Source organism: Drosophila navojoa, chromosome X (genome assembly GCF_054131105.1).
Source record: "Drosophila navojoa isolate 15081-1374.11 chromosome X, UAZ_NAV_1.0, whole genome shotgun sequence".
Classification (NCBI taxonomy): Eukaryota; Metazoa; Arthropoda; class Insecta; order Diptera; family Drosophilidae; genus Drosophila; species Drosophila navojoa.
In genome coordinates this window covers 11,252,501-11,279,588 of record NC_142895.1, presented here as the reverse complement: position 1 = coordinate 11,279,588, position 27,088 = coordinate 11,252,501, and the positions used below count along the sequence as shown (strand labels likewise).

General features: G+C 42.0%; 1 protein-coding gene across 2 annotated transcripts in view; it reads left to right on the top strand.

The window, feature by feature from the left end:
* Positions 1–4,705: 4,705 nt before the first annotated feature.
* Vsx2 (Visual system homeobox 2) overlaps positions 4,706–27,088 on the top strand; it is a 57,004-nt gene continuing 34,621 nt past the window's right edge. The window contains exons 1-3 of one of the 2 annotated variants that reach the window (XM_089263455.1): positions 4,706–6,420; positions 15,930–15,977; positions 26,175–26,410. In XM_089263455.1, coding sequence (XP_089119581.1) covers positions 5,766–6,420; positions 15,930–15,977; positions 26,175–26,410 — 939 coding nt within the window. In that variant the 5' untranslated portion in view covers positions 4,706–5,765. The remainder of the gene's footprint in view (positions 6,421–15,929; positions 15,978–26,174; positions 26,411–27,088) is intronic. The other variant, XM_089263454.1, reaches the window with a different exon arrangement.

Genomic DNA, 27,088 nt, shown 5'->3' with positions numbered 1-27,088 from the left:
CCACAGAATCTATTTACAGAGACTGCACAGAGTCTCTTCAAGGACATTTATTGGGGAGGTTTACCTTGCGAGCTAATGCCCGACTCATCTCAGACGTAGCCTCGCCCATGGCTTTTGGGCGATTGCAAAATCCATTTATGACGCTTCAAGCCCAGGCATATTTGGCAGTCGTGCATGGCCGTCCGCGTGACAGTCCCCAATAATCTTGTACCACTTTCGAACCGGTTCACAGCGAGAGCCACTCAGCGCGGACAGGGCGAACCACGCACATTGTTTGATTTGATTGATTATTCAATTAAATATTTAAGCGCGAATTTGATTATGATTATATATATTATTGTAATTGTAATTATTATTGTTATTGCTATTGCTATTGCTATTGCTATTGTTGTTATTGTTCAGCTGGCCTTCGTTGCGCCTCAAATGAAGGCTTCAACTAATCGTTGGACAGCGACAATAACAACAAAAGCAACAACTGTGTGACAATAATATTATCCATGCTTGCTTGCTAGCTCACTCACTCTCACTATCTCCCTCTCTCTCTATCTCCCTCCCTCTCCATTATTAAGTCGACTTTCAGCTGCTCTGCTTTCTCAATTTCAATTTTTGTTAAATTTTTTGTATTGTAGAATTATTTTTTTTAAAGGTTTTACATTAAAATTTACATGAAAAGTTAAATTAAATTTATTTAAAATTTTTCCTAGCGAAGAATAAAAAATTTTAACTAGTTAAATTTATACCAAAGTCTATAAGGATTCTATGAATTTACGCTAATAAAAAAACATTTATATATTGAGCAAATTTTATTTAACAATATAAATTATAATTTGTTAACATTAAATTTTTATACAAAATTTTTTGCCTTTTTTTAATTTATTTTATTTTATTTTTTTTTTATTTTTTTTAATCCATTTTAGGCTTCGACTCGCATTGTTCAATTGAAACTTGATCTAAGCGTAGGGCATCTGTCATATGCCCCGGCTTGTAGCTAATATGCCCTATTCGTGTCTATTGTCTAATGGGTTTTTATGATTAACAACAACAACAACAACAACAACAGCTACAACAACAACAACAACAAAATGGCCGGCAGCTGAGCCAACGAAGAGATCCAAAGAGATGCGTTCATTATATGCTCAGCTGTCCAACAGCGAAACAACTTAATTACACAACAATAACTACAACAACAACAACAACAACAATAACTACAACAATAACAACAACAACACAACGTATGAACAATGGCATTTTGGCAAGTTTTTACAAAAGCTCTTCAAGTATTATTATTGGATTTTTTTTTGTCGTCATTTTTTTTTTTTTTTTGTTCACTCTTTTGTTTTGTTTAATTTGTGAAGCCCTTCTACGGCGTATTATAGCCATGTAAAGCAGCATGGAGTCGATCTATTTATAGATATTGATATAAATATATATTGATATATATTACATATCACATATACATATATGTACATATGTATTATATATTATTATAATCAACTCAAGCTGCGCCATTTCCTTTGCTTGTCATTTATGCGATTTTCAACTTTTTTACCTGAGCAAATTTTCCAGCTGCACTCAAGACAGAAGCCAAAGCGCGATATCAGCGAGCAATAAACAAAACTAGCTCTTGCCTCATTTGATTAACTTCCAACAGATTTAGCTGTTCCTCAAATCAACTAACTCCATCTCTTTCTCGCTTTGAATTACTCTTTCTTTTGCTCCATCTATACTTATTAATATATTTTTATATCTTTAATAATTCGCTCTCACATCATCGGTGAACTTTTATCTTTCTCTCCTTATCTCTCTCTATCTCACAGTATCTCCCTCTCGCTCTCTCTCCCAATCTCTCTCTCGCTCTCTCTCTCGCTCTCTCTCTTTCTCTATCTCTCTCTCTCTCTATCTCTCAATCTCACTCTATCTCACTGTATCTCCCTCTCGCTCCCTCTTTATCATCATCTTGTCACTTGCTTCTTCCTTCTGAGCTTCTTCTTTTATTCTCTTCTGTCCTGTTTTATTATACTTTCATCTCTATTACTATTCTCTCTCTCTCTCTTTCTCTCTCTGTCTCTCTTTTTCTCTCTCTCTTTCTCTCTCTCTCTCTTTCTTTCTTTCTCCCTCTTTCTCTCTCTCTCTCTCTCTCTCCCCCTCTATCTACCTATATCTTCCTATCTTTCTCTCTCACTTGCTTCTAATCTACTAAACTCTCTCACTCTCTTTCTCTCACTCGCGCTCTCTCCTTATCTCACTCTCACTCATTCTCCCCATCTTACTCTTCACTCATACTCTATCCAAATCATACTCTCCATCTCTTTCTGCATCTCTCTCTCTCTCCCTGCATCGCTCTCTCAAACCTATGCAAGTCCAGCTATATTTTCAAATAGATCAACCAATTTATAAATCTCCCTCTCTCTCCCTCTCTCTCTCTCTCTCTCTCACGCTATCTTTGTCGCCCCCTCTAGCTCTTTTCGAACAGAGCCTGAAGTGTCGATAATTAAGCTTTGTCGCATTGCATGCCACAATTGCTGAGTAGTTCAAATAAAACTCGAAACATAATTGACAGTCGCTCTTTTTTTCTCGTTGTTTTTTTTTTTTTTTTTTGGTAATCCGAAACTCGAACTTCAGCTGCTGCCGCTGCTGCTGCTTCTTCATCTTCATCTGTATCTGCTTCTTCTTCTTCTTCTTTGTGTTTTTGGGCAACTTTCGCACTTGAAACGCTCCACTTGAGTGTTAAAGCGATAATTGAATCATTTGTCGGCCACTCGACTACCACACTGACAACTCGAGGCACCCTGTATGCCGGACATAACCTTAACAATGAAGGCAGTCCAAAGGAACGACTAGCATATACCCTGCATGAAATGGCTACGTCTCAAATGCAGCTTACCAAATTCCTCTGCTAGGCAGAAATTTCCACCTTCAAGCTGATCTCTAACTGTATTATAAACACTCTTCATCTCTATGCATACTACCCGCTTGCCAATTGGCCTACAGGGTATTTACAATGAAGGAATAATTTCAGGTATGTTTTGTTAAGCGCTGTGAGAATCGCACGTCAAAATATTTGCAAAACAAAGCTGCTAGTTGAAGGACAAACGGCTTAAGGACATCCACACACACACACTCGCACACACACACACTGGCTTGGAGTGTAGCCAGCTGAAAGTTGTTGTTGCTGCCTAATATGAAAACTATGCCAGCATATCGAATTACCAGTTAAGCACTCAATATCATTATCATCATCATCATCATCATCGTCATTATTATTTTCGCTAAAATCATTAGGAAATTCAATATTTATATTTTGACAGAAAATGAATTGTATTTGAGATTTTCGTATTTTCTTATTGGCATTGTCTGCCGCTCCTACTCCTCCTCCTCCTCCTGCTGCTCCTGATTCACGCACTAATTGCAAAGTTAATTAACAATGAGCGCATAGAAATATGGGAAATTCGCATTAAAAATGCCCAAGACATGAATCATGCACAATCCCTGTTTCCCCTATACCCTTCCCACATTCCACATTCGCTTCCAGCGTGGATCGCACAACCTGCGCAGGAAAATATCGAATTACGCCGCGACGCATTCTCGAGCTACGCAGTTAAATGCGATCGTTCATGCGCTCGCTCGCTCCCACATTCCAGCCAATCCAGTGCTAGGCACTGGCTGTCTCACTCTCACAGCCAGCCTCGACAGAAGTCTCCAGACTGCGTGGCCGCTGTCGTAGACAAAGAGTCGGCGACGACAGCGACAGCGACAACGACGGCGAAGTTATGTCGTGAGAGCGCGATTCATTGCTGTTGCTGTTGTTGTTGCTGTTGTAATTGTAGCTTTGGCATTTCGATTGTTTAATAGACTTGCGGTGAAAAAAGCTCGCGCGTGGGCTGACGTTTCAGTTGCTCTAGCGGCTGCTAATGGCGCGTGTGGGCGTGAGAAAAACAGTTTGAAGCGTCGCGATGCTTCATTGGTAATGACAAAAGCACCGTTGTGTTTGCCAAGTGCCTGCCAATTGTTGTTGCTTGCCATTGTCTTGGAGTATGCCATGATCAGCTGGCTGTAATGCTCGAACAGTTACTCTTGGCCATTTCCATGGCAGGAGCTCTGTAACATTTTAATTAGACGGCTGTTTTAGTAGTAGTGTGCGCCCCACAAACAAACATGTGTAGCAGCAACAACAACAACATCCAATAGCTATATGTATGTAGTTTTTACAACTCCTGCTCAGCTCATTTTATATATTTTGTGTGTGTGGGGTTTTTCTTCTATTTTATTTTTTATTTTTAATTTTTTGCTTTTTGGCTATAAATTGGCGTCCTTCATTGAACGAGCCGAAACTTGCCGCTGCCGCTGATCCCACCCCATTAACGGGCCGCAGCGACGGCAGTAGCAGTAGCAGCAGCGACAGCGGTAGTGGCAGCCAGCACCACAAACAATACAAAATGGGCACCACGCACACACACACATTCAAATGCACACCAATACTAGTGCAGCTCAGCGCACGCACACAAACAAAACTGGTCGAACGACTGGAAGTTTTCCAGCACACTGGAAGTACTGTGTGCGTTAGAGCGGCTCAGCTAGTCAGACACAAGCGAACAGCAGCTGTGCTGCTCGCACACACACAACATCGTTGCGCACATGCGCCATGTTGGGCTTAATCACTGTGCAGGGGAAATTGCCGTTTGTACGCGCACGCCGTCTGACTGAATGTGTGCGAGCGGCACAGCTAGTGCTGTGGCAGTGAACAGACGCCGCCCCTGATGCTGGCGTTGGTTTACCGTTGCGCAGCGGCGACGCGGGCAGCGCAGTAGCAGCGCTGCGTGGACGGCGACAGCGTTGGCAACGTAGCTGCCAAGGATCAAGTCAGGCTAAAAAATCCCGTTGACGCTGCCGTTGCCTTTACCTTTGCCGTTGCCCGTGCACGTTGCATGCCACCGTTGGATGGACCGCTCAGCGACTTTCTAGCCAGTTGGTCCCAACCACCAGAGCTGGGGCAGGCACCGACGTAGACGACAGCGACGACGACGACGACGACGACAACAACGACGACGACGACGACAACGACGACGACGGCGGCGACGGCGATGACGATGACGATGGCGATGGCGACGACAAAACTCCTGCTGCACATTAAGTCAGGCAACAGTTTAACGTGGAAATTATTGCGAATTTGTTGTGTGTTTTTGCGACAGGCGACACAAGCGACAAACAAGAACAAATAATAAAAACAGCGCGGGATAACCGCGAGCGAATTGCCAGCAATAACAACAGCTTTAACAACAACATCAACAGCAGCAGCACCAACAATCATTTTTTTAGTGTTAAGTGCAGTTATACTCGATTGTTATTGTTGCCGGCCTACAGATAGTAAACACACACAAACAGTCACACACACATACAGTCACACACACACTCATAGACGAACAAATAACACACGAGCAGCCGGCATATTAGCTCAGAGAGAGAGATAGCGAGCGAGAGAGCAACAGTCAGCGCGCCAAAGAGAGCGCGAGTGGCTAAAGCTTTGAAATACCGTTTTAATTAAAAGCAAACAGAACAAAACAAAACAAAACAAAAGCAACAACAGCCGAAGCAATTTTCGATTTTGCGAAGCAAACCAACAACATATTAGCAGCCATTTGGAGCTCGAATTCGAATTCGAACTCGCAGCAGTTACTAATAACTAATTAAAAGAGAGAGAGAGAGAGTGAGGGAGTGGAAGAGAGCGTGGCAGTGCGAGGGAAAGGGAGCGAAGGAGAGCGAGCGCGATGCCGCAGCGTTCGCCATTTGCCATACAGGAGCTGCTCGGCCTGGCCGTTGCGGCAGCAGCAACAACAACAGCCACTACAGCAGCAGCAACAACAACAACAACAAGTGCCACTAAAGAAACTACAACAGCAGCATGCGAAACGGCAACCGATTTAACAACGGCAACAACAAACAACGCGCGCGAAACGCCAACGCCGCCAACAACAACAGCATCAGGACCAACAGCAGCAAATGCAGCGCATTACAACAACAGCAGCAGCGGCAGCTTGGCAGCAGCGGCCAGCGGCTTGGCTACCTTGGAGCAGCAGCAGCAGCAGCAACAACAACAACAACAGCAGCAGCAACATTTTAGGGATCAGCAACAACAGCAACAACTAACAATGGCAGCCGCCTCGCGCATGGCGTATTTCAATGCACACGCAGCTGTGGCCGCTGCTTTTATGCCCCATCAGCTGGCCGCTGCAGTGCATCATCATCATCATCATCCGCACTCACATCCGCATTCGCATCCGCATACGCATACGCATCACCATCCGCATCATCCACATCAGCATCACACGCAACAGCAGCAGCAGCAGCAGACGCCACAGCCGCCGCCGCCGTTGCCAGCAGCAATGCCAATGCCACCGCATCACCCGCTGCTGCATGCGCAGGGTAAGCGAAACACCCCAAAAACGAAATCCCCCCCTCACCCGCAACTGTCCCCCTCAGCTGACGCTGTTACAGTTACAGATCGAATAATCGGCAACTGGTTTTGTCACCTGCACGACACACACACACACACACTCACACATACACAGAATCACCTATACAAGAGGCGACGAGAGCCGCTTAGTTTGCATAAAAAAGAAATTAATCAACGAGCCCATCAGACACACACACACGCACACATAGACAACGGCTCAAGCTGCAGCTTTTGAGCCACTTCATTCCACCTCCAACTCTCCACTCAAGTTGAGCTGCTAATTGCAATGGCAATTGCTTATATATACATACATGCATGTGTGTGTGTGTGAAAGAGAAGCGACAAACACTGTCACAGTGGAACAATTGATTAACGTATATGCAAACATAGAAGTTCACTAAAGTTCACAGTTTAACATTTAGCACAAATTATACGAAAATAAAATTAGGCATATATTAATTGAGCTTATATCAATATAAATCCAAATTACAATTATTATTACTTATTAATTATGTTAGAGTTAATTATGTTTATTATGTTTAATTTGACTGGCAATAAAATAATCATGCATGAATGTCTGCATGAAAAGCTTGACAATAATTATTTCAAATAGTTCGCTTGCCTTGCCTCACTGTTAGGCACGACTTTGTCTGCGGATCAGCAACAAAAGAAACACAGCAAGCACTAGTGGACGGATGAGCGAGTGAGGTATGGAAGAAGGAGGGAGGGAGAGAGATAGGGAACGCGAGCTTAAGTCGAGCAAGTGGCAATATTACCGCAACGAAACGGGCTGAAAAACAACAACAACGAGAACAGCATCAGCAGCAACGGCAGCAACAACAACAACAAGAGTAAACAGCAAACTGAAGCTCGCACAACGATTGACTCTCCCACACACTAACATTCTGGCATACATACACACACATATATATGTATGTACATAGATGTACATGTGTATGCAAGACAGATAATCTGGCTGCTTGAAGTGCCAACTGTTATTGTTGCTGTGGTTGATGCTGTTGTTATTGTTATTATTATTTTAATTAGCGTTGAAATGTCATCGTCATCACTTACCATGTTGTTGTTAGTGTTTCACTGTGCCAAATTGAAGTTCAGCTTGTCGCTAGCCTGCACTCCAGCACTGCTCCCACACACACACACATACGCTGAACGAGCAAAAATAGCGCACGCACTCGCACTCACACTCACTCGCACTAGCACTCTACACTCTGCACTCTACACTCTGCACTCTACACTCTACACTCTACACTCTGCACTCTACACTTTACACTCTGCCTTCTTCTAGTTACGCTCGCTCTCTTCCTCTCGCTCTTTCTTTCGTCAATCTACATACGTTCGAGTTTTGTTTGTTAGAAACTTCCGGACGATATTTCTTTTGCATTGCTTGCTTTCTCTTTTCTTGATGCATTGTTGTTATTATTATTTGGTTCGTTTATTAATTGTGCATGCATGTACATACACACATGCATGTGTGTACATGTATACTTGTGTGTGTGTTTATTTGTATTTATTTATCGCATATTTTCTCTGCTTTGTGCCCTGTTCGCGTAATTTGTTTAATAAATGTGAGAAAGAACTTTTGGCGCAGCTTTTGCTGTTGGTAACTGTTATTGTTGCCGCTTTTTTATTCGCGTCATCTTATTTAATTTTGCATATTGTTGCCGCTGCCGTCGCCGTCGCCGTCGCCGCTGCTGCTGCTGCTGCTACGTTCTGCTTTGCCAACTCTTCTTTGTGTGCGTGCGTGTGTGTGCGTGTTGTGTGCGTGCGTGTGTTTGTGTGTGTGCGTGTTGTTTGTCTCGTTGATTTTTTACACTTTTGTTGATTTTTCCCATTTGCCCCTTTCGTCAATTAAAGTCGCGTCAAGTTTGGGGCCAAAAGCCCAAAACGGATTTCCTGCCACCCAAATGGCGCCTTCACCCAACACAAGCATCACCCCGCCTCTCTCCGCCCCGCTTCCATGTTCCTTTTCGCTCGACCTCGCGGCAAACGGTCACACTCAGCTGGGCCATTAAGTGCCTTTGATCTTTTACACAGACAGACGGAAGCAAGGCAAAACCAAAAGCCAAATTGCCAAATTGGTAACGTACACCACTAGCCATTTATCTACATACATACACTCTCTGTGTGTGTGTGTGTATGTGTGCGTACCGAAATGTATTTTCTTCTTTCATTCTTTTTTTAATATTTTAATTGACAATTTTCACTTTAGCTCTTGTCGCTTTGTTGTGACAGTTGTTTTGATGTGTTTACACACACACACACACGTGGAAATACACACACACACACACACACACACACATACACACTCTTGTGCTATTGCAAATTGATAGCGCAAAGCTTTTGTGGCTTTGAAGCGCCGTCTGCTGGGCCTCGACGGGGTCACGTAAGAATAACGTAAGAATAACGAATATATACACTGTATACTATATATATAAGATCATATCATATAGTTTACATTGTATATACCAAAATGGTCTGTTTATGTTAACCTTAACCCTTTCTTCTATAAAGATTTACATATTTCCTTATATGTATATGTATGTATATACAAGAGAATACATGAAGTAGAGTGGCTCTTAAGTTAAGCAGATATATTACATATATATATATAGATACATACGTAATATACATACATACTTACACCTTGATTGAACTCATTTCTCAACTATAAATTGAGTTAGGGAAATTTAAAACTAAAGAAGAAGATAAAAGAAAACGAAAAACAATTCTGATTGAATTGAATGCAAGACGTAGGACAATTGCTTGCGCCTCTCCATAAGATGGGAATTCAATTTTGATTTACATATTGCAATGTTGCAACAATTGAATAATTATGTAATCGATAAATGTGTTTTGCTAATTGCTGCTGCGCTGATGAACGACTTGTCCGTCGTCCGTCGTCCGTCGGGCAACGTGTTGCGACTGCCCTTTGATATTTGAGACAGTTTGCTAATAGCCTCTGGCTGCCCCTGCCCCTGCCCCTGCCCCAGCCCCTGCCACAGCTCGAGCACCGCTGGCCCACTTTGTGGGCTGATAGAAATATTCTTAATTGTGCGCCGTGCGCCATGTGTGCGGTCTAGGGAGTGTGAGCGAGAGAGAGAGAGAGAGAGAGAGAGAGAGAGAGAGAGTAAAGAGAGGGGGCCAACTACCTCTAGACCCTGGCCAGACAAACTTGCTTTGACTTTGCTTTGATTTTGCTTTGACGCACATTTTAAGCACTGCTGAAAGAAACAACACGGAGCATGTGCCAGCTATGGGGTATGCTCGACTAGAGCATACGCTGCATGCAGCACAACTCATTAGGAGGAGGCTAAAATGTCAGATTGATTGATTCGCATACATATGTACATACATATATCTCTATACATACATACATATGTACATCTGCTCTGTTAAAACCAGTATACCCTCTGGCTGTGCTCTAGCTTGTAGCTCATCCCGCTGCAGCCGTCCAGCCAAGTGCCCCAAACGCGAGCGAGCCCGCCCGCTGGCGCTTGTCCTGCCACGCCCTGCTTCTGCCGCTGCTGCTGCTGCTGCTGCTGCCGCTGCCTCTGTGCGGCTTGCCGCATGTGCCGCATGCTGCATGCCACTTGGTCGCATTGTCTGAGGTGTGAACGCCGCCGACACGAGAGTGCAATTGCTGCTGTTGTTGCAGTTGCACTTTAGAAGCACCAACTGCCCCTCTCGCCCCCTCCCACTGCCCATTCGCACACTCAATCTGGTTTCGCTTTGATTTTTGTGAATTTCGGCTTTTCACTTCTTTTTTTTTTTTTGTAAATTTAAAAGTCAATTAAAGCAACTTGACAAACGAAACGGAGTGCCACTCGAGGGGTTAATTTACTGTGTGTGTGTGTGAGTGTGTATATGGGTGTGTGTGTGTGTGTGTGTGGCTGTTAAGTTTGTCTCGCATTAAAGCGAAATTAGCCGCAATTAAATTTAATAAATGAGCCAAACTCACCAAATAAATACAAAATCTCACTAATTATAATTGTAATTACAATAATAATATGTGTGTGTGTGTGTGTGTGTGCCTGGTATATACATATATATAGCACGTAATCATATGCTAGATTTTCTGCAACGTCACATGGCAATCATCGAGGCGATCGTGCCTAAAAGCAAAGCGAAGAGATGCGGATAGAGAGAGATAGATATAGAGATTGATATAGATATAGATATAGATATAGATATAGATATAGATATAGATATAGATATAGATATAGATATAGATATAGATATAGATATAGATATAGATATAGATTATAGATATAGATATAGATATAGATATAGATATAGATATAGATATAGATATAGATATAGATATAGATATAGATATAGATATAGATATAGATATAGATATAGATATAGATATAGATATAGATATAGATATAGATATAGATATAGATATAGATATAGATATAGATATAGATATAGATATAGATATAGATATAGATATAGATATAGATATAGATATAGATATAGATATAGATATAGATATAGATATAGATATAGATATAGATATAGATATAGATATAGATATAGATATAGATATAGATATAGATATAGATATAGATATAGATATAGATATAGATATAGATATAGATACGGATGCAGATACATTGTCTGATAGATACTGTTATGCACAAATTGGCTCAGATACATATATGTATGTAGATACATTTCCATAGAGAGAGATACATTGTTGTAGATACAGATATACTTAAAGCTGAACGTGGCGGTAATTTTTGTGCTTTGTTTTTATTTCATTATGATTATTATTATTATTATTTTTTTTTTTTTGGCGCAAATAAACACGATTTGGCACTTGAGCCTCCTCCATGTGAATCGCTGTGGCTCTGGCTCTGCTTCTTCAGCGGCTCGTTTCGAATCGTCATGAATCGAATAGCAGCGCATTTCAGATATTTAAATATGCCTCGGATACGTGAACTATCGAGGGTATGGTGAATTTGTCATCGAGAGTGTCGGGAAGCATTAGAAAGGCACATGTAGAGTGAATTTCCTAGCAGATGTAAGTGTATCTTTGTATCTCTATGTATTATATTATATACATATTTATCTATCTGTATCTGTATCTATAGAGAGTGTGATTTCTAACTCTAACTCTATGGTATGTCTATATATTATCATATGGTATATCCATAGCATTATATCTGAATATGTAGAGGTCGGGTCGAATGTATCTGTATCTCTAGAGAAAGATAGCTCTGTACAAATGTCCTTTCCTCAAGAACTGTATATATATCTCTAGCATTGTATCTGTAATGGCCCATGTCGATACCAAAGTATCTGTAGGCATCTATCCATATCTAAAATATCTTTCAGTCTGTATCTACATTAAAATATTTATTTAGCTATATATCAAATAGATTTCCATTCCAATCTTCGTGGTATATCATATTTAAGCTCATTCTACATCTATTTCGGGCAAACTGTTTAGTTTTTTCATAGAGCACTCGCCCGTCGCTGCTTAGTCCCAATTTTCTCGTTCATCATTTGATTCGATTTATTTATTCATTTATTTTTATCATCATTATTATTTTGTTGTTTTGTCTTGATTTTGATTTTTTGGCTATTTTTAGCTGCTTTCACTGCTCGATGTCGACGACTGCTAATTATGCAGCGCACATTCATTGAGATTCCGATTCGGACTCAGATTCAGATTGAGACTCGAGTATTCATCAACAAATATTCATTTGAAGTGGGCACTCAACGATTCGAGCACGCTGGCCAAACAGTTGCCGACCTGTTCGATCTGTTCGCCCATGATTGATTGAATGAATGCGTAAGTGTGTGAGTGTATTCACCTGATAGTCAATATTCGCTAGACAGCACTTGGCTATTCACATTTGGATTTCACAGTGAATGTAAAGAAAGGTATCGTTTATGAATGGACTCAGTCCATTTGATTCAGTAGATTCATATACTAAAAACTATAAGAATCAATCGAGTACTTCAGTAAAATGTATTCATTGCATAAGAGTGAATGCTTGTATGAGTGTATTCATTGTAGGGTACATTCTATTCATATTTTTATTGGTGCAGTCTAAAAGATTTTGAGAATATTAGCTTTAAATATTGAATCATTGTCAATGTATTCATTATATTCACATTTATTCACATTGCATTACAATTTGCTGACTTTGGTATTCAAATATATTCAAATGAATACTCGGATGTATATGAAATATTTTTTCATTTTATACAAGTTTAGTGAATCAAGTGAATGTATTCATTATATTTGAATGTATTCACATAATATTCACATTCTTATTTAATGAATAACTATTTTTATAGTTTATATTGAGCATGACTCGTAGGTATATGAATGACTTGATGTGGATGCACATTATATTCACATTATTATTCACATTTTTATTCACATTTTTATTCGCACAACTTTTGCGTGCGAAAAATATCTTGAAATTAGTCAGATCTACGACGAATGCATTCGTGTTGGGCAATTGAAACCTGTACCAGGCAATGCACAGCTGTTGTACACTTGACCCGCAATACAAATACACACACACACACACACACACGCAGAGCAAGAGCTACTTTGCTGTGCGCTGAGAGCTCACGATGCGACTTTTTGTTTCGGCTCCACTTTGGAGCAGCGGCAGGCCGTGCTGCGAGGGGGCGTGGCAGCGCGCTTTGTGTGGTCGCGATTAGAAATATGTACAAATGCGAGCGTGTGTGTGTGTGTGTGTGTGTGTGTGTGGGGTTTTGTTTTTTGTGTGTGTCTCTGTTGCAAGTTTAGCTGTAAATTTGCTCGAGTCTCAGCTAAGAGGGCCCAAGCAGCGCGTCGTTGCTCGGCTCGGCTCGCCTCGTGTCGACCCATATCAGCTATTGTTTAGCCTTAATCAGTTTATAAATACTTCGTCACTTGCATTTCTATAGAGCTGTGCGCTCTCACATTTACACATTCAACTCACACACACACACACACACACACACATGCACTCACAATTCCTTACAGCATACAGAATTTCGCGCAATATCGAATTTCACAATTTCAAAATTCTTGGTAAATCAACAAGCGGCAGCGGCAGCGGCTGCTGATTGCCGTTGACATGCCACAGCGGTTACTAAGCGGCGAGCGGCAAGCGGGGCAAAGGGGGCATGGCCAAGGGGGTGGCCAAGGCACTGGAAGGGAGCTGAGAGGAGTCTGGTAACGAGGCGAAAGCTAATAAATGTAGTTCCAGTTCCAGTTTGATGTGTGCTGATTGTTGACATCCTCCGCTTCACTCGCCGCTCGCCTGCCGTAGGGCTTACACACACACACAAGCATACATATATGCGCACATACATGCATACACTCTTGTGTATTGCTTCAGCTGAACTCTCCCTCCCTCTCCCTCTCTCTCTCCCTCTCTCTCCCTCTGTCCCTCTCGCTTATTGTGCTTGCAGCATTTCATGCTCTAACAATGAGCTTTACCAATTTCTTAGGCATAATGTAATGTCGATAACAAGTAAACCTATAAAGCATATGCTGCAGTTCGTATATATACATACAGTAGAGTCGTAGGTTATAAAGACTACGCTTATAGCGTCCGTTGGGCTATTGCGACGAAAATTCTAATCCGCTGATCTCCAGATTTGATCTCCAGATATACTTGTATGAGCAAACTTATATGGTTATAGTGTCTTCCGGGTATAAAGACGATCTCTTAGGCGTCGCCGGATTCCATTGTAAATTTATAATCCATCAGCTCTATCATCAGTTATAGGACAGCTAATCTAGTTTCTACTCTTTCTCTCTCTCTCTCTCTCTCTCTCTCTCTCTCTCTCTCTCTCTCTCTCTGTCTGTAAGATAATCTAGTTTATACTCTTTATCTGTCTATCTCTCTCTCTCTCTCTCTGAAAGATAATCTAGTTTATACTCATTCTCTCTCTCTCTCTCTCTCTCTGCAAGGTAATCTAGTTTATACTCATTTCTCTCTCTCTCTCTTTCTCACTCCCTATCTCTCTCTCTCTCCCTATCTCTCACTCTCTCACTAGTTTTGCTTTTTCGATTTTTCAATCTTCCTCTCTATAAAGACTTGATTGAACTGTTCTATCATATCGTATCATATCTGATCGTTCGAGCATAGAGCTCACGCATGTAGAGAGTATTTACATTCTAAAGATTTCCTATTACACTAATCAAAGTTCAGGGCACTGTTTGTATTTTGAAATACTATAGCTATGAAATTCCAACAATGCCCAGAAATTCCCAACAACTACGATATCATATGACTCTCTGGCACGTATACGGCTCATGCATATACTATAAGGTACAATAAATATTTACATGTCGAGGGTATTTGCGGTTCGCATAGCATAGTTCGTGCTGCAGCCCCTTCTCCCCTAGCCCTACCGAAGTGCCTCCCCCCCGAGTGCCGTTTGTTCTCTGCAACCCCTTTTGGACCAACCAAACGGCCGAACAGCCGATGAACGCCTTGAAACAATGAAACATCGAGCAGAAATTAGCGCGGTTGTCTGTCAAATTTGATTTTGCTTTGATATGTCACTCCGAGGAGCGATCCCTCGACCCTCGCTCCGACCCACCTACCCCCCCCCATACTCTTCTGCCGGCTGTCCGAACGCCATAGCATTGCGAGTTGAGCTCGAGCTGATTCTGCTCCGAGCCTGGTGGGGCACAAGATGAGGCGCGGTCAGGGTCAGATCGTTGGAGCCGACCGCTTGTATAAGGCTAATAAATGCGACGACCGTCTCATATGGCAAAAGCAAAGCAAACGAAATCAACTGACTGCGGAATACTCTGTTCGCAATTCAATTAAAATATTCAATGAAATCTCATGATTATATAGTATAGAGTTAAAAATTTTGTAAATGACAATTAGGGGATTTTAAATATATGTATAATCGATAAATAAGATCGACATCAGTTCGATGAACGTGAATGTGATACTATGTGAAGAAATTGATGTGTACTACACCAAGTATTATTTATTAATTTATTTATTTATCGGTAACCGTGTATCGATATATTATCGAGAACAAATTCCGAGCTAAGATATGATACTATCTACAGTTATTGTTGCGTACTCAAGCAACTATATTATTTAAAATAATTCAAAGAGAGTATGTCAATATTAATGTATCGATATACTATCGATAACAAACTCATAAGATCCATGTATGTAAACATTTTATAGATTTAGCATTTTCTTTAGTTCCCTTCAATACATTTTTATTGATTCTAAAACAACACATATTATATCGATAGTGTCTAGTGATAACTATCGATATATCATCATTATGTTATTGCTTAGATTTATTATTATTATTATATAAACATATTAATTACATCGATAACTAAACTTATGGCAAGTTATCGATAACAAATGCATATATAGTAGTAGCTTCACTTGGCTTTAATAACTCCTTCATGTACGACTATTTCAAGTCTCCTTTATATTCATCTCATTCGCAGGATTTCCGCAGCTGAAGAATTTCGCAGGCACCGGAACATGTTTAACGGGTAAGCGAAAGCTGAATTCAAATCTAATTAGGAAATATTAAAGGAGGCGCCTAAAGGTAGGCAATGAACGGACTCGAGGCGAGTCGAGTCCTGGCAAAGCTTTGCCACAGGAACTGACCCACAGAGGGCAGCAGCCAGTCCCTCTCTCTCTCTCTCCCTCTCTCTCTCACTCTGCCGTGAGCTAACTCGTTCTATCACTCCCTCACTCTCTCTCTCTTTCACACACACACACACACACACACACACACATGTGTGTTAGTCTAGCTGCACGCTAATTAATGGGCATTCCGGCGCTTCATTTCGTGTTGAGAGCTCCTGGCGAACTCATAAATCTTCCAAATTGCTAATAAAATAAACAATTTAGCTTAAAACAAGCAACAACAAAAAACAACAGAGAGAGAGAGAGAGAGAGAGAGAATAAACAAACACTCACATGCACATATGTATGTGCGTGTGTGTGACTGAAGTCAACTAATGAAATTTTCATTTCCATTTTCATTTTCATTTTGTTGCATTCGCAACGGGCAATAAATATTTTCAACATACGTTTTTATACGCAATTTACACGCACATACATCTCGCACACAGCCTCCACACATCCTTGACGCAAGCACATGACATCCCTGTCCCTGTTTATGCGTGTGTGTGTGTGTGTGTGTGTGTGTGCTTTAACCCTTTCGGCACACACATGCCCAAAAACAAACGAGAAGCAAAAAACAAAAAACCTAAAACAAAACAAAAGCGAAAGAAATTGCGAGGCGCACATAAACTTATCCAATAAGCGGCACACACAGAATCCAATTGGAGCAAAGGGTTGCCAGAGCGGGCGAGCAAATCTATGTAGTGGAGTGTAGTGAGTAAATTGAATTGTTTGTCTTAGAGCAGATGCAATCAAGTGGAACGGCCAGAGGAACATCTGCAGCCAATTCAATTTGATGGCATTCCGATACACATTCGATTATCGATAAATGGCGATTGAGAGTCAACAATCAATATGAAAGATATCTAAAGTTGAGGTAATATACTGATCACAGCGGCAATGGTTCTTTTTCAATTTGATAGCAGCGCATTCCGATACACATTCGATTATCGATAACTGGCGATTGCGAGTCTCCTGTCAATATGAAATACAGGTACAGATAAAATAATATATTGAGAAGAGTCAATCACAGCGCGAATAGCTTTTGTCATAAACGAAAAAATAATATAAGATCAATAGCTCAATAGTAAAAACGATAACTATCGATAACAAATATTTATGAGCATCAATTATTTTCGATTTTATGATAATTTGTTCAAGCTATGGACTTAGTAGTGTATCGATAATAAAAGTTAATATTAAAAAGCAATAGCGTAACAGCAGTATTATTATAACCGATATTAATCGATAACAAATATTGATAGCAAACAGTAATCTGTCATGTTTTATAATTCAATTTAGCTAAAGGCAATCAAATGTGAAATGAAAGCTTATTATTATATCGATAAATCGATAACAGCTATTGCTGAGTAATGATAGTACTAGAACTTCATTTAGGATTAAATCGTTAATGATTTCCATAATATGCCAAAATGAGTCAGAGTAATTATCGTTAACTCAAGACATTAACTATTTATAGCTATCGATAACTTTAGCCCAAATATCGCTTATCGTGGAGCTTTGATTAGCTTTCAGTTGCCTGCTTTACAGCTCTCCTCTGTCTAGGGCCAGTTCCAACTCAACTAGCTGTTGCTGTTGCTCCCTGGGCCCGGTTAATTGCCATTTTGTGTTGCCTCGCGCACTTGGCTCTAATCTCTAATCTCTGGTTAGCACGAACTTTGCCACTTGCCAGCGCATTCTTGGCAATTCTGTTTTGTTTTCCATTTGCTTTATATACCGCTCTTCCCACACTGTTTTGTTGTTTTTGTTTTATGCAGGCCAGAAGTGCGCTGCTTAAGTATTTTAGTAGCAGCCACTTGACGCTCGCATTCTTCACTTGCAACAACAACAACAACAACAACAACAGCGAGAAGAAGAAGAAGAAGACGAAGTAGCAGCAGAAGAGGAAGAAAAGCAGCCACTTTTGAGCCATTTGCGAGCGGATAGCAAGACGAGCTCTACACAAAGGCGTCAAGTGGGGCAATTTCCCTTGTGTCTCTGCTCCTCACTCGGCTTAGGCAGCAACCAGCTAGAGAGAGACAGAGAGAGTGGGTACTTAGAGAGAATGCATTGCGCCACGCTCCATCTCTTCTGCACTCTTTTGTCGGCCTCGTCCTGTCTTGTCTTGCCTGATGATGATGCACTTGTCCCGGCTAAGATTTTAATTGGCATTTTTTTTGTGCAGCCCCCCTCCGTCTGCCCTCTGCCTTCCGCGCGGCTGGCTGTAACCCTTGCCTCGCCGGGCTGCTCAACCCTGTGCAGCCTTGGAGCGTGTCTAAGTTTTATTTGCTGGCCATGGCGAATGCATTTGCGGAGCTGGCAGCCCACGGCCTCTGCTTTGCGCTTAATTGAAACAAACACATGCAACACACACACACATACATACACACATGCACACTCACATACGCTTGGCACATGTGGAACCAATCGCATTTCGCATCGCACACCAGTTGAGTGAATCTTTGCATTGCTTATGAGCGTCGCCAGTGGGGAAAGGGGTAAACGTGTTGACAACTTCCTCCTCCTCCTCTTCTTCCTCCTCCTCTGTCTTGTTCATCTTCCTCTGTTGGCTGTCAACCTGTGGAGGGGCTGCAGTTGTTGGCTATTTACTTGTATTATTTGTATTAGTTGATCCCAATTGGAGTATTTATTCATTCTAGTTTGGGACAATGAGCTGAGTTGACACGGATCGTCGTTTCATGCTGTCCATCTGTTCGTATATCTTCCCTGCCGTTCGTTTGATGCGTCCTCTGTCTGTTTGTTCGTCAGTCTATCTGAATGTTCGTCTTTATATCCGTTCGCATGCATGTACGCCCCATCTTTTGCTTGGTCCATCTGGGCATCCGTCAAACAGTGCGTCACTACGTCCACCTTTGCGTCTGTATTTTCGTCCTTCTATCCACCCATTTCTTCATCCAGGCTCCCATTTCTCCGCGATCCGTGTCTCTGTCTGTTTATCTGTTCGTTCGTCCGTATATCAGGCGGGACGCCCGTCTGTCCGCCCGTCTACACATCTGTTAGTCCATTCCTCTGCCCGTCCGTCTATCCGTTTATCCGTCTGTCCGTCCGTTTATCCGTCTGTCCGTCCGTCTGTCTACCCGTCTATCCGCCTGTCCATCCATTTATCCGTCAGTCTACTCGTCTGTCCGTCCGTCTATGCGTCTGTCCGTCCGTCTATGCGTCTGTCTACCCCTCTATCCGTCTGTCCGTCTGTCCGTCCGTCTATGCGTCTGTCTACTCCTCTATCCGTCTGTCCGTCTGTTCGTCCGTCTATGCGTCTGTCTACCCCTCTATCCGTCTGTCCGTCTGTCCGTCAATCTACCCGTCTGTCCATCCGTCTATCCGTCTGTCTACCCGTCTATCCGTCTGTTTGTCCGTCCACCCGTCTATTGGCCTGTCTGTCCGTCCACGCGTCATTTCGTCTGTCCGTCCGTCCATTCACCTATCCGTCCGCCCGTCTATCCATTCGTCTGTTATTCCGCCGTTCGTCGTTCTGCCCGTCTCTCTATCCATATATCTATGTATTCATCTCGCTGTCCAAGTTTAGTACTAGGTAGCATCCACTTGTGACTATTCCGGATAATCGCTAGTCCGGCTCTGACCCAATTAGACCCCTACGTCTTCAGCAGTCGCTCATCTAAGCCGGACTCATCTTCAAGTTATGTTTTTGATTCCAGTTTGACTTCATTCGCAACTTCCTCAGGCACATTCCCTGTCTCTCTCTCTCTTTCTCTCTCTCGCTCTCTCTCTCTCTCTCTCTTTCTCTCTCTCGCTCTCTCTCTCTCTCTCTCTCTTTCAATCCCTCTCTTTCTGTTATCAGCTCACTTTGTGGCCCATTCAAAAAAAGAAACGCTGAGACATCCAGCTGATTCACTTAAGTAAATGAATTAGTTACAAATACATTCGTAATTGTGTTCAAATTGAGCAACTGAGTGTGTTAATGAATCAATTGCCTTTGATGGCTTATTTGGCTGTTCAGCTAATGGCCCATTTGAGTTGGCAGCGCTTAGCATGTGCACTAACCAATTGCCACGCCCATACCGCCCACACTGGTGTGTGTGTGTGTGTGTGTGCTGTGCTTCATGTCCGGATGTTCAGATGTTTCGTTGCCCGTATCCGTGTTATTTCCTGCACTCGTTACCGTTTGAGGAGATTTCACTAAACCGAAACCTGAGCGCACACGACACACACATACACACACACGACACACACACACACACACATGGTGTTAGTAAAAAGTGAAAGAGCAAAAAGTTTAGTGCAAAAATTGCGCTCCCCTCTTGGCCCCTCGCTGCTGTAAAATGCTTTGCACTTAAAGTTCGTTGGGTTCGCGTTGAGTCGTTGAAGCGGAAAGGTGGTTTAAAACAATTGGTAGTTGAGGCGGGGAGCCGTAGCTATGGGGCGTGCAGAGAGAGGGGGTGCGAGGCAAAGGGCCAACAGCAATCACGTTAACCAACTTTGACACAAAGGCAACGGCTATAACGCTTCAGCCGTGGGGCATGCGCCAAAGCGGGACGGCAAAGGACTTTGAATATGATGGAGTGAGGGGTCAAAGCACAGCCAGAGAGACGAACAGAGAGAGAGAGAGAGAGGGCGGTAGGGGGTGAGCATAACAATGGCCGACAACGATGCCGACGCCGACGACGTGGTGAAGAAGACAAAGTCACACGGCAAGCAAGGAATCTAATTAACAATTTTCCATTGAGTGCGCAAATTACGACGAACACCCAAGCAGAGCAGACGGAAGAGGCAGAAGGGAGGGAGGGAGGGAGATAGGGAGGGAGAGAGAGAGAGAGAACAAGTTCAGGCTGTAAGTGGGCAGCGAAGCTCTGCCTGGCAATTGAGAAAATGAGAAAATGACGTCAGACAACAGAATTTATGCATATAGATTATATTTTGGGCTTATTTTCGGGTTGCGCAATGTTCGATGAGGAGAGTATACATAGATGGTATGAGTTGGATGGGATTAGGCTAGCATACGAGCTGAACCTTATTTGATTATGCTATAGAGACAAGAGTTATCTCAGGGTCTCAGCTGGGCATATCTCATTGAATCGAATATTATATAGGGAATAAATAGATTCTTTGGGTAGATGCAACATAATGCAAAGTCAATAAGAAGATTGTTGTATTACTGTATTACTATGAGCAGAGTAAGTGTTTGGCTTAGTACTTAGAATTCAATTTCCATCATCTGTCTCTTTCTCACTCGTTCTGTCTAACTCTCAATCCATTTCTCTGTCAGATTCTCTCAATATATCTCTTTTATCTTAATCTCTCTGTGTCTCCCTCTCCTTCCCTTTACTCTTCTCTCATTCTTATCCTGCTATTCGCTGTCTCTACCTTTCTCTCTTTCTCATCCTGGTATTCTCTATTTCTATCTTTCTCTTTCTCCCTTTCTGCCTCTCTCTTTCTCTATCTCTCTCAATTTCGCTACCTCTTACTCATTTCTCTCTCTACCTGACTCTCCCTTGTCTCTCTCTCTCTCTCTCTCTCTCTCTCTCTCTGCCTATTTCTTTCTCTATCTCTCTCAATTTCGCTACCTCTTACTCATTTCTCTCTCTACCTGACTCTCCCTTCTCTCTCTCTCTATCTCTCTCGCTCTTTCATTCCTCCGCTCTGTTTCTTCCTCTATCGCTCTATCTTTTTCCACCTCCTTCGCATTCACACCTTCTCTCTTTATCTCTAATCAAGCAAATGTTACTTAAACTACTTCCCTACGAATTTCCCATCCCATCAGAATCCAACTAATGTACAGTTATATGCATATATATATGTATTTTTCATTTCACATCCGTTTTCTCTATCTTCCGATGTTCTTCATAGGAAATATATATGTTGTGAGAATTCCCTCCAACTTTTACTTCTCGCACCGAACACAAATCTCAAGTTCCGTTTTAATTACGCTGTGAATATTTCTGTAAGCTCTCCCTCCCGCTCTGGCACCCTCTCCTTCTGCTTCAGTGTTGCCCTATATTATTTTCTGTATATTTTTTATTTGATTTCTCAAGCAAATAATTGAATTTAATTTCTAATTAGTACAAATAAAAAAGAGCTGGCAAAAAGTCAACAAATGCCAATGCCGCCGTCGCTGAGTGTGAGTGTGAGCAGGATGGCTAGCTAGGCAGCACACTCACACTGTCGCATACACTCACACACTCACATGCATAGAAACGCAGCCACTTTGACGCTAATGCAAATTGCAAACACTCCCCCCCCTCGCTTGGCGACAGCGCTGCCACGGCTGCTGCTGCTGCTGCTGCTGCTGCTCAGCCACTTTATTAGCGTATTTTGCCTTGCAACTGTTTATGCGACACACACACACACATACACACACACACACAGTGAGCGCGTCAACTCACACATGAGCCACGAATTAGTCATTTTGTTGGTTACTTGATGCATGTCTCTGCCCCACTCCCACAGCTCTCTCCCTCTCGCCCTCTCGCCCTCTCTTCCTCTCTCGTTCTCTGTGCTGCTCTCTCCCACGCACACAGACAATAAACGCACACACTCTCGCATAGACACTGCGGCTAGCTGAGTGAACCAAAATGGCGGCCAAGCAGCAGCTGGCAGGAGTCGGCTGACAGGAGTCGGCAGCCAGCAGGAAACGGCAGCAGCTATTTCCACGCTGGGTGACATTTTTTATGCGCTTTTGAGCAAATTAGATTTCCTAATTAAATTTTCTAGTGAAATGCGCATAAATTTCATAAAATTCACTTCATGCTGCAGGGCGTGGCACGTACCAGTCGCCCTTGCTACACACCTACCGCTCTTCTCTCTCTCTCTCTCTCTCTCTCTCTCTCTCTTTGTCTCTGTCTCTTTCGGGTCGCTGTCGCCTTTCATTTGCTGCAACAATTTTCGCTGTGGAATTTTCGTGTCGTCGTCTGCTTAAAGTAATTAACTAAGAAAATTTTAATTGCTAATATGTTGTGATGCATGTGCGTGTGAGTGTGTTAGGGTCGCTATGTGTTGGTGCTGCCTCTCCCTCTCCCTCCCTCTGTGTGTGTGGCATTGGCCCGCCTCGACTTTTATGTTGGCAAAACTTTCAATAATAAAGCCGGCTACATATACGTGCATGCATGCATGAGTGTGTGTGTGGCTTCTGTGTGTGCGTGTGCTCATTAAAAGTGCGCTGGGCTCAAGTGTAAGCAGAGAGCAAGCGAATTTAATGTTGCCTACTTTTGTGCGCGTCTAACTAACTAATTTCGCACATTTTGCTCATCAGCATAATTGCATAATTAGATTTATGCAACACACAAACATAGTGTTGATTAGCGTCAGCGAGCGCGTTACAATATTTATAACACTAATTGAATACGCATTGAACACAAAACACAGTCGCAGCTAGTATAGCCATAGATCTAATCATAATTTTTGGCCAATTGCTGATTGACAAGAAATTTAATTGGATAATGCATTGAATTAGTTATTTACTAGATTGATTGAATGGCTGGTGGATTGAAATTGAAATTGAAGTTGAATATTGACATTGAAAGTGAAAGTTGATGTATTACTTGACATATGAGAAAACATATGCTAGAGAACATATACAATCAGTGTCAATTGTTGGCCTTTCAATATTGAATAAAAATTGAAAACAAGTTGAATCGATGACGTTTAACTAATATAAATACCTTGCGTTGACTGTGAGAGTGTTAGAAATTTGGAAAATATATTGAATGAACAACATTGAAGATTAGATTTATAGATTGCAGTTCAATATTGAAAAGGATATTGACTGAAATTGAATGTACATATATCATATGCTAATGGTCAGACAACTCTTTTATTGAGGTATAATTGAATGTATTCTTAATGTAGTCATTTTATTGCAAGCAATATTCTTTCTGTTCAATATTGCATAGGCATGGAAAACAAGTTGAAGCCATCTCCATGACTTTTTTTTTTTTTTTTTTTTGTTAATTACAATGAATAAAATTATGAAAGTTACACAATATTAAAATATTATTAAATTATTAAATATTATTGAAAACTTCTAAAAATATATTGAATAAATAGGGCATACAGCAAGCAGATTGAAAGTCAATATTGAACAAATTACTGATAAAAAATGAAAAAAAAAAAAAAAACAAATGGAACAGAATTTAAATCGACGTTGTAAATAGTGTTAAATATGATACGAGGCTATTATATGAACAGCAATTATGGGCATCAAGAACTGAAGTTAATGCGAATTAGAAACGAATTGAAAGGTTCGGCACACAAATTGAACGTATTCAATGCGGATATTGTCTGTTTATCGTGTGTATAAGATTTTGGGGCAATTGCCTTTGCCGCATTTCGTCTGTAATTCAAGATGCCACAAATCGCATTCATTACACTGCGATTCCACTTCACTGCGCTGCACTCACGATCATTCACGCATCTTTAGTGGAAACAAAAAACAACAACAACTGCTATATACATATACATATATGTGTATGGGTATGTTTGTGAGAAGGATACACGTCAGCGCTTCACTTGAACAACTCGACAGCGACAACAACAACAACAATCGACTACATAAATATGCTTCTACTTAATTTTTCATATCGAATTTCAATGCGAATTGGTTTTGGAGTAGAGCGCGCACACATGAGTTTGCTGCATGTTTTCAGCGTCTTTTTCATGCCCCTGCTGGTCGCTTTTTGTTGTTTTACTTTCCTAAAAAAAATGAGTATATATATATACATACTATATACATATATAAAATAAAAACCAGCTCTATTTGCTATTGGATTTTAGCCTTTGTCTGGCGCTCTCTATCCGCGTGAGTGTGCGTGTGTGTGCGTGTGTGTGTGTTTGTGTTTTTTTCCGGGTGCTTCAATCCTCATCGATTTGCCTATTGAAAGGCAGCCACAAAATTTGCTTGCCTCGCAGGCTCGCGGCAAGTGGCGCTGATCGGCGGCTAGACAAGATCCCCTTCAGGCAGTGAAGAGTGCCTGTCAACGCGCTCATCATCATGCTCATCATGCTCATCATCATCATCATTATGATTGTCATCCTCGGCAGCCGCTTTCACTTTCCCCCAGCGCTGCGAGGGTCACGACGATGTCAAGTGGCGTCTTCCTTGAAGGCTGCTTCGAAGGAAGTGCGAAACTAGATACAATTATTAAATATTTAAAATAACATTGTCAGCCAGTCAGCCAGTCAGCCAGTCAGCCAGCCAGCCAGCCAGCAGTTAGCACCGTCTGTGGCAAGAACAACAAAAGAGATACAAATTCAATTCAAACTAAACTACTGAAGGCAGAAGCACTCAAAGTCGCGCTCCAGCGACGCCTCAAATAGGGGCAGCCAGTCCTACCTAACTCTGCCCCCTCCCTCGTCCCTGTGTGGGAGGAATATTTCAGTGTGTAGGTCATGGGAGCAGCACTTAAAAAAATAGTGAAAGAAAAGGCTGTGAACCAATTCTGACAAGGAAACGGGCAGAGCGAGAGGGAAGGCGAAAGAGCGGAGAAGAGCTAAAGTTGAATGGGAATTGAAACTAAGCGGAAAGTTGAATGAAAGCAAAAGTTGAGCTTTGAATATGGGAGAGGGAGAAATGGAGCGGAAAACAGAATGAGAGGGAAAAGAGCATAGCTTATTTTAAGATAGACATATGTAGAGAGAGGGAGAGAGAGGGATTGAACTGGAAATTGAAACTATAAATGGGTTTGCTAATTGATAATTATAAAAGCATTCAAAGACAGAGAGAGAGAGAGAGAGAGAGAGAGAGAGAGAGAGAGAGAGAGAGAAAGAGAGAGAGAGAAGAAGAGAGAGAGAGAGAGCAACAGTTCAACTACAATAAACAATACAAATTGAAGTGAATTTAGAATATAATTGAACGCTTAATTTATACAGTTGAAGAATAGAAGACAGCTAAAAGAGATTGAAATTGAAAATCAAATTGTATTGAAATTGAATTAAATGTAAAATACAAGTAGAGCTTACGAGTAAAAAAAAAAACAGTTGGATAGCTAAACAAAAACCGATTGACATTGAATCGATAATTAAATTGAAAGTTGAAAGTTGAACTTGAAATTGATATACGATGAATACTAAATTGCTCATTGCAGGTTCGTTGGCGGCCAAGGACTTTGGCATGGATGGCTTAAATGGCTTCGGTGTCGGTCCCGGGGTCCTGGGGCCCAATGGCAAAAAGAAGAAGAAGAAGCGTCGGCACAGCCGCACCATATTCACCAGCTACCAGCTAGAGAAGCTGGAGGAAGCATTCAAGGAGGCCCATTATCCCGACGTCTATGCCCGCGAGATGCTCTCGCTGAAAACGGAACTACCAGAGGATCGCATACAGGTGAGTGAGTCATCCAGATGGAACAGAATAGAACAGAGCTGAGCTGAGTTGAGCTCAGTTGAGCTGAAGACGCGGCCAGGTAATTTGATGCCGTTCGCATTCATTGCGCTTAATGAATTAACGAACTAATTACATCCTGCTGAAGCGAGGTGTTGTGTTGGCAAAACACAAAACAAAACAACAACAACAAAAAATGTAGCCCAGCTGAGAAAGGATTCCATTGGGGCTCGGGATGTTTGCGATTGAAGGCAAGGAATTTGCATTTCCTTTTTGTCTCGTTGCCTTTGTTTGGATTTCTCTGCGCTGATTTTTCACACCTTCAACCGCATTGTTGTCCACGCTGCGTCCTGCGTCCTGCGTCCCTCCCACTGCACCAGGCTGCCATCCTGCCCGAGTCCTAATAGGCAATCAACCTCAGCAGCGGCTCAAGTGCAGCTCCAACAGTCGCTGCATACATATGTATATTGAGCCAGCCGAGTCCTGCCAAAAAGCACTCGGCATAGCCGCCGCGTCAGCATGACTTGGGGGAGTGTGAAGCGGGGTGTGGGGGCAGGGGAACTGAGACACAGACGGCGACTCGTTTTGGGAGGCTTCAAAAAATCAGCTACGTTTGCGAATATATAATTAAGCATTTTAATGGCCATTATTGTTCTAGCTAAATGTCAGCAGCGACGGCTG